The sequence below is a fragment of the Amborella trichopoda genome, chromosome 2 (assembly GCF_054954075.1).
Source record: "Amborella trichopoda isolate Santa Cruz 75 chromosome 2, AtrichopodaSantaCruz75HAP2 v2.0, whole genome shotgun sequence".
Lineage (NCBI taxonomy): Eukaryota > Viridiplantae > Streptophyta > Magnoliopsida > Amborellales > Amborellaceae > Amborella > Amborella trichopoda.
This window is the reverse complement of record NC_142337.1, coordinates 64472501-64485679: the sequence shown is the minus strand read 5'-3', so window position 1 is coordinate 64485679 and position 13179 is coordinate 64472501. Positions and strand designations below refer to the sequence as shown.

Genomic DNA, 13179 nt, shown 5'->3' with positions numbered 1-13179 from the left:
AGGCAAAGAGTTAATGAGAGAAAGAATAAATAAATATTAAAAAAAAATAGAGAGATAGAAAGAGATAAGTATTAATAGAAGAAAAGGGTTTATGGCATTTTGAGTGCCGTCTAACTTGGGTTAGTTTTTACGGTACTTAAAACATGAGCTATTAGTTTTTTACTATAATTAAAATACTGTATAATATGAATTAGTTTTGACGGTAATTAAAGTGTCGTATTTAGCTTCACGGTAATACAACTACCGTGAAGGTTATTTTGGTAAAAAATGATCATACTTGAACAAAAATGGTGTGGACGATGCTTGTGAAAGTTGAATTCTAAATAGACAAAAATTAAATTGTGATAATTTTTCTTTTCTATTTGAGGGAAGATTTTAGGGGTCTAAAAAAATATTAGATAAGTTAAAAAAAAAAAGAAAGAATAAAATTATGAAAGTCACACATTTGGGGACGGACTAAATCTAGTACTCAGACCTCCGGAAAACAACTTTGACGATAATAATGCTGACTTCAATTAATTGAAAAAAAACTTTGACAAAAATAATTTTGCCCAAATCTAAAACACTTATTTACCCAGCCTACTACTCTTTTGAGTAGATTTCTGTAGCCGGAAAAGAGTACATGTTTCAAATCGGCCGGCCAATTGGCAAAATTGGCTGGCGAACAATAAAACTACTGCTGTCCATATAGACCGTCCAATGTTTGCAATCGACGGTCAGCATCTCAAGGACTTTCACAGTCCTTAGGGTTCATAGCAGAAGGCCATAAAAACAGCGGACTCCGTTGAGACGTAGATTCTCTCTCTCGATCGAGAGAGAGAGGGAGAGAAGACTTGGAAGTGAACTAACAAGGTAATTGCATCCAGAGAGAGAAAGAGAGAGAGGGGAAGAAGAGGCATGGCTGGATCCAGGAGAAGTTACAGGAAATCGAGGCCAAAGGTTAGGGTTGGTCTTCCCAAGAGGCATCCTAATGTCTTCAAGCCCTCCTTCTCCATCCCCCCAAAGCTCCGTACCTTCTCCAGGTCCCTCTCTTCTCTCTCTCTCTCTCTCTCTAAACTTGTCCTGCTTTAATTTCTACTTTCATGGGTTTTATGGTTTTTCTCCCCCTTTTGGTACGTGTTTTTCAAATTTGATTAGGTTCCATCCCTTGCTGTGGTTTTCTTGCCTTTTTTATCTTTCACGTATTTTTTTTGTGGGTTTTCGATATACCCCATCATTCGTCCAATCCAAGATCTTTAGTTTTTATTGTAAATTATCTGAAATGGGTTCCTTGTTTCTTTTCTTTTTTTTATAAAATGTGTACATGAATTTTGTAACTCTTGATCATCACTCTTTAAGTAACCTTTTACTGAGCGGAATTTGTTGGGTTTGTGTTTTTCTCTTTTCCTGAATTTTACAGGGGAGATTGGGATGAAAAAGGAACGGTTTTGGAGAATTACCGGTCTTTTGGGGTTGTATCGAACCCTAATTTGCTTGGAGCTCAAGCAAGGACTACTCATATTATCGAGAGTGATGCATTGCAAGTCCCACCACCAAAAAAGGAATATTATCAGAACAATGATGGTATTTCACCTCCAAATGATCCAGAGTTTGAGCCAATTGATAGTGGCAGTGATCTCGAAGAAGACGGTAATTTTAATGAATAATTCCTCTCTCTATCTCTCTCTAACACTTCTCTAACACTTACACACTGCGAACTCACACACACACACATTTTTGTATAATTTTGGGATAATTGCATTTTCATTTAGTAATTGGTTGGGATGGTGTGCTCTGTTGTTAATTAGCTTATGCTGGTGTTGCTATAAGAGGATTCATTAGGTATTACTCATGCTTGATACTTTTGTACATTTAGGCATTGTTGGTATGGCAGTTATAGAACCCATCAAAGTTCTAGTACATGAGGACATACCATTCCTTTGTTCATCTATTCCATTGTAAGCTTGTACAGGTCTTCGTTTGAAATCTCATGTTTATTGGTTTAACTAATTTGATAGACAAAGTTGGGTTTAATCATTTATGCAAACTTTGAAGTTCTAAGAAATATGGGCATTGCTTTACTGCTCATGGAAAGGACCTAGAGCACTCAATAATATAGTGATAAAGTCCTCAATAATATAGTGATAAAGTCCTCATCATAAAAAAAAAAAAATGGTGATCAATTAAATTTAACATGTGAAAATGAGACATTGAGGAAATTTATAGCAGATCTCAAACATCGTAAGTCGCAATTTAAGATTTTTGTATTTTTCTTGGTACTTCTCTTACATGCCAAGAATATGATGAAATGTGGCCACTGGCCAAATGATGATTCATTTATTTCAGTTTCCGAGTAATATGTGCAACATGAAAGCCTATAATCATGGGAGGACAGATTGGTTGTGTTACTGCATGAAGGGGAATGCCACCAACCCCAGAGTAGTTGTGATTTATTGGAAAGGGGTGAAACTTTCCTTTGCTATGTAGGTGCTGCATTTTGAGATCTGTAAAACCAAGAGCCTTTGAAATATCAAACATTTCATTGCCTTCTCATCACCATTTGCAGCTTTAGGCTCTGATTCATTGCATAGAAAATATCAAACATTTCACCACTTGGTAGAAAACTCTCCTAAAGGTTTTATGAGAACAAGGAAAAAGCAATTTATTAGGAACTGGTGAAAAACCTGTAACTATTGAAAACTTGCAGAAACTGCTTTCTTTTGCTACTTCTGAAAAGTTCATCTTGGACTTACCGTTGTGTTCATGAAGATTGAAGAATCCTCCAGCAAGTCATTACCGCATCAGCTGCATTTAAAAACTCGCTAATTGTCAATCTCCTCCCTGACTTCTGTGAATTTTGAACCATGATACGAATACATGTTCTGTTTATAAACTACATACAATTGTAGTTTATGTATTTATAGTATCTCTATGTGTTGGTAGAAGTGGGTGTTAGAATTTAGCTATTAAAAAATACCAACTGAAAATGTACTATTATGAAAGATACAATGCTAGATTATGTATTACAGACTCAGTAATAGGCTGCAACAGGTATAGTATTTTGCAGTTGTTCTAGATAAATCTTAGTTTTTCTCTTTACTAAATGATATCAAGTTGACATCAATATAATTATGTAGTTTTACAGTTTGTCTATTCTACATATGTCAAGCCACATCAAGGGTAGAGGCACATGACATTCAACCAAAGTAGGACTTTATAGGGAGAAAGACTTTAGAGTAGGTATCTATTAACACGGATCATACAAGGGGGAGTTTTGGGTTACCCACCACCTAATCCTATTCAATCTCTATATATTCCCTGAATAAATACCTTCACAAAATTACTTATTCCAAATCTCTAATAGGAAATCTAAATGGAAATGGGAGCTTTCAATAAATGCCTTATCTTTTATCTAAGCTTAAAGAGTAATTATTTTAGATGTACATACACATAAAGAAACATTATCGTCTTTCGGAGTTTATCTTCATTGGAAACAAATTGTAGTTTTTGACGTGTTGTAATCACAATAATGGAAACATGCATCACCGTATGTCATGCAATTGTATTAATATTTGATCGTACTGGAATGTGTATGACCATTAGGAATAGTGATATTCCCTGGCATCTTGCGCCATCAATGCTTCCTTAATGTTTGACAGCACAAGCATTAAAGCATCCAACCTCCTGACAAAAAAGAGTACAAATGTTATAGCTTACGATACTCTGAGGGCTCCTGGAAATGGCTAAGGAATATCTTTGGGTGCTAGAGGGAGTGAGAACTTGAGTTAGTTACGAAGTGTGCAGGGTTCACTGCAGCAGCGTTTATTTTGTGAGCAGGAATGTTCTCTTTTTGCAATAAACGACTTTCATTGTTGTATATATCGAGTATACATAGCATTATATGTATGCTATGTCAGGAGACGAAAAGTATGCATAGAGTTTTATCCTTTAAGGAATACAAGAAATATGTTGGGGGGGGGCCGGGGGGAGAGGAGGTAAATTGCCTCTTTAGTAAGAGTATTAGCTGTATCATTAAATAAGAGTGCTAGACAGCAGTAGACATGTTTTGAAATTTGAGCAATTCCTTGGAGACGTGTGAGCCTTTGGGGAGGCTGAGTGACTTGGGTACCCCACTAATAATGTTGATGGATTCACCCTCTACCTTAAAGGGTATCGTTAAGTAGATGAATCCCCTCAAAGAGGGCTCTGGTATACTCCTAGCTGATATTGCAAACACAATTGGAACCTAAGAAGGCTCTTATCATCCAGCCCAAGTGTAAGGTTCTTGTAAGTCAGGGTGTCATTTGCAGTTCTGTTATAAGGTAGCTTACTAATTGTTATAAATTTGATTTATAATGTACATCATATGTCTCGTTTGCAGTTTGCAATTAGTAAATCCCACTCAATGGATCCTTCTCATGTTCCCTCATTTTTTTTTCTTCCCCTGTCCTTTTGGACAATTATGAATGTCCCGATCCTCTTGACCACTGCTTTTCGTCTATAAAGTTCTCTCGATTTGGTTTCATTTTGCCTAGATTTTTTTTTGGTGTTTCATTTTGCCTAGATTGGATAGCGAAGTTTTTAAACTAAAATCTAGAATGTTTTCTAGGACTTATGAATCTCCCCTTCCCCACCCATCTCTCTCTCTCTCTCTCTCTCTCTCTCTCTCTCTCTCTCTCTCTCTCTCTCTCTCTCTCTCTCTCTCTCTCTCGCGTTGTGGACTGGCAAATGGGACTCATGCATGGCTTCTCCCGGTAAGGAGTCTCAGAGAGTACTAGGAGAAGACACCAATGGGGTAAACAGAGAAATGGAATAGGATGATGCCTGTTTTATACACTTTTGCGTTTTCGGTATTTCTATCAGAAAACTTGATGGAGAGGTTCCGATAGTGCAACTAGAAATTCAGCATTAGCCCCCCAAGAAGTGGCTATTAGCATGTTCTTGTTTCACATAAGCAGCTGCATTGAGCAATTTATTGCCATTACATGCAGAGGGAATTATGAATGAAGAATTGGAGGCACCACTGTCCAAATTTTGAAAATCTTGTGTATGAATCCTGAAGATCTCCATGGATGTGTTGTAGTTTTCAAGCTCTTATGTCATCCAGCTATCCTGGTAGAGTGCTTTAGTTGTCTATTCTATGTTGTTTGTTTGTTGTACTGCATTTCTACTTTTTTATTTTGCCTCTTCATCCCTGATTTTCAACATGAAGACTTTGAGTCGGAGTTTAGGTTTAGTTTTTGGCAGACATGTGAGTAATGGTAATACCCACACAAATGTGTGAAGTGCCTTTGGGATTTCACGGCTTCAAGAGCTCGGTTAATTTTCAAAACCAGGGTAGGGGCATGAGTGCTTTTCCTTATGTTGGATGCATTGTAATAGGATTTGAATAAAATCTCTCTCTCTCTCTCTCTCTCTCTCTCTCTCTCTCAAGTGCAGCCGCTCACTTGTTTATACCTTAAACCATTTCATGATTGCTCTTTGAAGCTTCCACCATCTTATGCTTTATGCTTTCTCTTGATTCTTGATGTGATTGGAGTTAGTTTGAACCATATAGATTTGAAAGAAGCACTTCGGAAGAAACGAAGAGATGGGAAAGTTGCACCACCTCAACCATTGACAAGGATTCAGCGTGTTTATATCAGTCGATTGATCGCCAAGTATGGTGATGACTATGAGGTATGAGATTATATTTTGTTAGTAGAATTCAATTCTTGCACTCTTGTAAGCAGTTGGTATCTGATATTTTATTTGCTTGGTTTACTCTGTTCCCTTTCCTTACTATAGGGTTTTTTGTAATTTCTACATTTTCTGCAGAAAATGTTCATGGACATCAAGCTAAATGCGATGCAACACACAGTTGCAGAGTTGAAGAAACTATGCAAAAGGTACTACATACCGAATATGAAAGCGAAAGAAAATTGCAGTATTGTTGCTCATTCCGAGGGCGCTTGAGAGAAGGAACCAGCAATTACTAGGGCCTTTACCCGTAATCTGTAGTTTGTAGTCTGTACTATATGCGGCTAAGCTTAGAAAGTGGATATCCATGTTTCCATGTCACTAGACATAAATCAGACTTTTGAGAGAAATGCAAAGAAAATGCTTAATTGAGTATAAGTGCAGAATTTTGAAGTGTAGAATTTCATTAGACATCTGAAGGAAAATTTGCGAATATGCTCTTAATTATGCTCGACACGTCTTTCTTTTGTTCTCAAGTGATTTAATTAAACTTTTAAGAGAATGCTTCTTTTCTTTGAATTGTGGATTCATAAATAAATAGTGGGAACCCGTCTGGTCTTTTAATATTCTGATCTCAAATAATGTTTAGTCGTGCAAATTGTTTCACCAGAATTAGTACTTAAAAAGGCAATGTTTGCTCAGGAAACTCAGGTATAAATTATCATTGTGAATAGTGTGCATTGTACATTTATTCCCTTGACCAAAAGAGATACGAGATTTTTCTGGCTCGGAAATTTGGGATATACTTAAGAATCACTATATATTTTGTAGTTTCACCTAGTATTCTTCCCAAGAAAAAAAAAGAGATACTAGAGTTCTTATACCTAGATTTGATGTCTGAAACTGGGTGACGTATCATCCATCATAATGTTCCTATGTATTATATTTTATTTTTATTATTTTTATCTTCTTTATTTATTTTATGGACTGATTCTCACATTAGAGAATCAGATTAATTCATCGATTCCTGGATTTCTAGAAGGCCGGTTCGATCAGGGTTTTCAAACACTAAATGGAACTATTGGAGTTATTGCAACAAGACCCAAATGGTGTCCACAAACCTCTTTCGCGTGATTGTGATTGTGATCGTGATCAAACGACGCTCATCAAAGGAATGTCGGTCTTTTGTTGTTGGTGCCGCCCTTTGGAGGCGGGGGACTCAGCTGCAGTGATCAGTTTGAGTGTTGCAATGGATCAATCGATCATCCACTAGACTGAATTCAAGCACGAATGTGTTCGAGCCCTCCTTTTTGTGAACCTTTTTAAGGGAAATTACATTCAGCGATTTTAGATACATTTTTTTTGGAAGATCAACACTCGAGAACACGAAGACACCCAACCCAAGGACACGCGATATTTCCAAATAAATATTGTACTCTCTATTTAGGGACGTCATTTAGGTGCCAATAAAAAAATCTCAAAAATAAGTACTTTTTGAAAAGATTTAAGGATTAATTAAAACTTTTTCTAATCCTTCGCTTCTCTTTGATATTTGGTTAAACGGCCCCACTTTCTTTAAAACCCAAACTACGATGCAATCTACAGGTCCACAGTAGGGATGGCAAGTCGACATGGCACCCAGACCCAGGTCCTCTCAGAATGACATGGACCTAACCAGATCCGGGTTAACCAGCCCATTTACAACCCCATTCCACACAAGCCATTCCCAAGAAGATGGGGATTTCTAAGAGATTGAAGATGCGTTCACAACATGTTCTCACCCTAAATTCACGGAACACGGGGGCCAGACGTCGTAAATACGATAACAAGTTACTGTGTGTTTTCACCAAATCTCCAACAATACTTTCACACCCCAAACCATTACGCACAGGGAAGTATGCTATAGATAGCATGTCAGCTTGTGTCATATTGTAGACAGACCATGACTCTGTACCACAAGGCATATACCAAGCGCAGGCTCCGAGCTAAAGTTCAACTCCCTCGCCGAGTATGGAGGGTAAATATCTCCAGTGCACGATACACCGATATGGTATGTTATCTTATCTCTCTTTTTAACTCTCAAACTCCAGGCTCTTTAAGATCTAGGAAAATCAAAGCATAAACAATGAGATCACGATAGTGTCAGCCAAACACTGGAGAGTATTAACCAGAGTTGAGAACAAAACAAAAAAATGAAAAAGCACCCTTTCCTTAAATGAGGGTATATTCGACATCAGAACTCGCCAACATCCAATTCCAAATGGACCTGTAGAAACCCAGTCAAATCCCACTAAACACCACATACTGGAACAGATCCCCAACATACTTGTCGATGCCCAACAATACAATAGTGACGGAAGAATTACAGGAATGAGATAAAAAATAAAGATAAAAAGAGAGTTTTTGATGTATAGTGTATATAATAGTGATGAGGTGCATTATTTAGAAAAACACAAGAAACAGACTCACTGTCTCTCTTCTTAACGGGGGACCTTCTTTCGACTGAGAATCTCTTGCTCCTTGAGACGGTGTTGGAACCTTGCGAGACGAGCTTGGAGGCTGACAAGGCCAGCAGCTTTGCGAGACAAGACAAAGCTGAGTTGCGTCACATAGTTATCTATGAGGCTTCCAGGCTGGTCCACCTCTGCCAAAAGCTTCATTTCCTGATGTTCAAAAATCAAACAATAACTCAAATCTGAAAAAAAAAAGAACTCAAACATCACGAGATGAAATAGAAATACTTGAGATCCTATGCTGGTTCAATAATAATAGAAATACTAGTAATAAGCTGTGTGTGACAGTGGTGAGGTTGTGATTGAAACCCAGCAAACCTATCCTAATATATATATATATATAGCATTTATCTTTGGTACAAGGTGGTCACAATTAATCTTGACCATAGGATGTGAAATTAGATAGCTGCATTTATTCTAATGACCAAGCTCAAACTTCAAAAGAAATTTTCTCCAACTTTGTGATACACCTAGGCTATCAGATTTCACATCGGATGGTTGTAAGTAATTGTGACATCCTTTTGCATCAAAGGTAAATAGCCTCATTGTATACAATCCCATATATATATATATATATATATATATATATATAGCGATAATCTACAATTCACAATCCTTCAAAATACAAAAATTAATTTAGAATGAGAAGCCATGAGGTAAATTTAACTGTGGTTTCTTTTTTAAAGTAGTTGCTTTTTGTGATATATTTTGCATATCAAATAACGGTGTTTATGCAGAGTGCACGTATACTATGCTTGATACATTTACTACCACAAGCAAGACACTAACTTAGGAGATATCTTTTCTTCTTTTTCTTAAGTTTCAGGATCCATCTAACTATAACTAGATGATTAGTGTCAAAGAAAAAAATCTAGATTTTGAGTTCATAAACATCTAGATCATTCCCTCAAAAATTGAATCCTTGCAATATAATCTTGGGATAATATTTTTCTTTAGGCACATAGCAATTGAGACTTAAATTTTTTTTTTTTTTTAACTTTGAGATCGTTTCCTAGATACTAGAGATCACATCCGCATAATTTGAGATAAAAAGGATATGCCTAAGTTTTGCCTATAAGAGTAAATGGATAGTATACTCCTGCAAGAGTAGAAAATCTTCACTTACGTAAATATCACTAAAAGACAATAGGTACTGAGTATTGGGTACTTTTATCGTCGTCATAAAAGATAAAGTTGAAACTTTTACTAAAAGACGAGCGTATTCTACAAAAAAAAGAGTTTTAAGACACTAACTTCGAAGGTCAAGCTTTCTATGCTTCCCCTACAGCATAAAACTTATACACTTCCCCTTACTGTCCATTCTGAAAGGAGGACTAAGATTGCCCCAATCACAATGTCACGTCTCTACACTATCTTATTTTTAATTTTTTTTCTATAAACTATTTTGACACCAAATTTTGGACGTCCAATCCTCTATTAAACTTGCACTAGCGAAAAATACACAAAAAACTATTTCCAATAAAATAAAATGACCAAAATGCCCCTGAAAGTTTCAAGGGGTATTTCGGTCATTATATTTTATCAATAAATTATTTTTAATATTTTTTATAGGTGCGCCTCAATGAGAAAATGGCACGTACCAACTTTCATATTCATACAATTTGTATAAGAAAAACTAAAAATAAAATACTTTGAGACATCAGATCTAAGATCAAACGGTGAGTGACTCTCTTGATCAAAATTGGACGGCTGGATAGCAGGGAAAGCATAGATCTTTTATGTTGTAGGGGAAGTAAAGAAACCTTTCCCAACTTCGAAAATACCATTTTACTTAGACCAAAAAGTAATGATGCTTTTATAAATGCACTCATCAGAACCTATTTGAACATTAACCTTTATCGTTTGAAGGGTTAGACAAATTCATATATATATATCAAAATAAAAATAAGACAACAATTTTATGATAGCATTAAAAATTTTGGGGAAAAGGAGTTCGCAATTTTAGGCGAATATAGGTCGTCCATTTGGTGAATTGTGCCATTGTGGATCCTTCAAGAAGTTAAAACCTTTTTCCTTTTTGAGATTATTATTTGTTCAAATTAAAGATGATATGAAAAATTTCAGCCCAAAACAATCCCTATATATATTAATTATTTAGGGTGCTCAAACTATGGATTAATTTATCATTATATTCAAAAAAATTTCGACACTTCTACACCCTTATTTTGTACATGAAGCATTTTTTTTAATAAGGGTATTTTTTGTCATTAGCAAGAGTGTGACGTCATCCACATGGAGTGAATCACCCACATGGAGGACACTAGTGGCATTTAATGCTCCATGTGGGTGATGTCACACACCATGTGGACAACGTTACACCCGTCCTAATGACCAAAAATACCTACTAAAAAACGCTCTATGTATAAAACAAGGCTATATAAATGTCTAAAATTTGTTGAGTACAATGATAAATTACTTCATAGTGTGAGCACCCTAAAATAACCCTATATATATAATGTTAAGGTCAATCATATATATAATGTTAGGGTCCATTATGTAAAAACTGCAAGCTTATCCTACAAGAGAATTTGACTATCCAATATAGGCTCGTGGTTATGGATGTCTGCATAAAGACATGGAAGAGAAGGGGTAAAAGTAATGGGCGTCCAAGAACTAGGTGGTGGAATTTAAAAAATGAGAAAATAGACATATTTAGGGATAAATTAGTTGAAGATGGAAAATAGAACTCTGAACATGATGTCAATGTAATATGGAATAAAATAGCTCACTGTATCAAGAAAGTGGTAAAAGAAGTTTTAAAAGAATCTAAGGGGAAAAGAAATTCCGATAAAGAAACTTGGTGGTAGAATGATGACGTTCAGAAAGCCATTAGCGAAAAACAATCATGCTATAAAACTTGGCAGTATAATAGAAACGATCAAAACTTAATTGAATATAATAATGTTAAACAAATAGTAAATAAAGCTAAACTTAAAGCATACGATAATCTATACAATAAACTGGGAACAAGAGATGAAAAAGATGTCTTTAAATTAGCAAAAATATGAGAAAAAATATTGGGCCATATTAAATGCATTAAGAGTGAGGAACGAAGGGTGCTGGTGAAGGATGATGAGGTAAACGAAAGGTAATTTATTTTCAAAAATTACTAACTAACAAATAGCTATTTGATTTTCTTTTTTGGCTCCTAAAGCTACAATGCAAAAAAAGCTTGTAAGTGTGATGGTTCAGTTGTGAATATGCTTGTAAACGAGAGCCTCGAGCAGCTTCGCCGATTGAGAATACACCATGCTTTTCAGATTGGTCTTTCTTTCAAGTGGATTCTTCCCTTCACGATATCGTTAGGAGGCTCAATTCCTTGAAGAAGGAGCATATCGAAGCGGAAACATAGGAACATAGCAGTAGAAGAAACTGTTAGTATAGATGAGGGCGGAGGTCATAAATACAGTTGTAGGATTAGGATGTCAGAAGTGAAAGAAGCTTTGAAAAGGATCAAGATATAAAAAGCTTTAGGACCAGATGGTATCCCAATAGAGGTTTGAAAGTGCATGGGGGAGATTGGTACTGACTGACTAATGAAGTTGTTCAACAAGGTGTAGAGAACAAAGAAAATGTCAGATGAATGGAGAAAAAGTATTGTGGTATCGATTTACAAAAACAAATGAGACATATAGAATTGTGCGAACCATAGAGGGATCAAGTTTATGAGCCATACTATGAAACTCAGGGAGGAGTGATTGAGCAACGACTAAGGCATGAAACAAGTGTATCTAAAAACCATTTTGATTTTATACCAGAAAGGTCAACAACAGAAGCTACTTTCCTACTGAGGTAACTGATTGAGACGTTTAGGGAGAAGGGAAAAGACCTCCACATGGTCTTTATTGATCTAGAGAAAGCGAATGGTAGAGTGCCTCGAGATTTGATTTGGTGGATGTTGGAAAAGAACGGAGTCTCCAGATACTACATCAACTTGGTGAGAGATATGTAAGAGGCGCGAGTTAGTACAGGTGGAATGAGTGAAAAGGGCAAAGGATAAGCCCAAAAAGACGTGTTGAAAGTAGTCTGAAAGATATGGGTACTTATAGCCTTATTGAGGGTATGATCTTTAATAGAGCAAAATGATAGACCAGGATTTTTGTATAGCCAACCCCAATTAATTAGAAAAAGGTCATGATGATGACGATGACGATGATATATATAATGTTGGGGTACGATGATGATAATATATATAATGTTAGGGTACACATACACTAAAGGGTATGGATTGTATAAGGCTGAGGCTCTAAATAATCAAAGTAAAGTGTACCTTCAAATAGTGTCGAGGAATGTTGTTTCAATACATGAAATCTTTGTGATAGCCTTAAAATATATTTTCATCTCTAATTATAAAATTTAAAACTTCAAAAATAGTGTAGATCGAGCAGATCTATGAAACTTGAAAATTGGCGGTCCAAAAATGCATTACAAGATGCACTATCTCCAAAATCTTAAAATCCATTTTTTCCTCATGTCCATGCATCTTCAGGTCAAGATGATCAATTTGAGAATATTTAGGCATCAAAACAACCTCTTCTAGTGAAATTTTTGAGGTGCACCCTTATTTGATTGTTTAGAGCCTCACACTTATATAAATTTTTTCCTTTACTACATGTACTCAATATTTTTGGACATTTACTACCCTTACCCTATAAAGTAGTAACTTTTTGTATAGGGGTATTTTAGTTCATTATTCAAGGGAAAAATAGAAATTCATGATAAAAACAATAGTATTTACTACCCTTACCCTATAAAGTAGTAACTTTTCGTCGAGGGGTATTTTAGTTAATTATTCAGGGGAAAGATAGAAATTCATGATAAAAAAAATAGTATTTATTAATTATAACGGAGAATGACATCATCCGCATGGGGTGTGATATCACCCACATGGAGCATTAAATGCCACTAAATTCTTATAGAAATATCTAACTTATCCCTACTAATGACAAAATACTCATGCTCAAAAAAAAAATTGTACTACAAAGTA

The 13179-nt window shown here is 35.8% G+C and overlaps 2 protein-coding genes across 2 annotated transcripts in view; one reads left to right on the top strand and one right to left on the bottom strand.

Moving 5' to 3' along the window:
- The first annotated feature begins 430 nt into the window (after positions 1 to 430).
- On the top strand, positions 431 to 6096 carry LOC18430339 (nucleolar-like protein). Its single transcript, XM_006840497.4, has 4 exons — positions 431 to 1022; positions 1400 to 1629; positions 5537 to 5658; positions 5797 to 6096. Exons 1-4 carry the CDS (start codon positions 898 to 900, stop codon positions 5932 to 5934), a joined length of 615 nt encoding a protein of 204 aa, XP_006840560.1. The 5' UTR covers positions 431 to 897; the 3' UTR covers positions 5935 to 6096.
- A 1755-nt stretch (positions 6097 to 7851) lies between these two features.
- LOC18430340 (kinesin-like protein KIN-13A) overlaps positions 7852 to 13179 on the bottom strand; it is a 24780-nt gene continuing 19452 nt past the window's right edge. Inside the window, exon 13 of the mRNA XM_006840498.4 lies at positions 7852 to 8321. Coding sequence (XP_006840561.1) covers positions 8139 to 8321 — 183 coding nt within the window. The 3' untranslated portion in view covers positions 7852 to 8138. The remainder of the gene's footprint in view (positions 8322 to 13179) is intronic.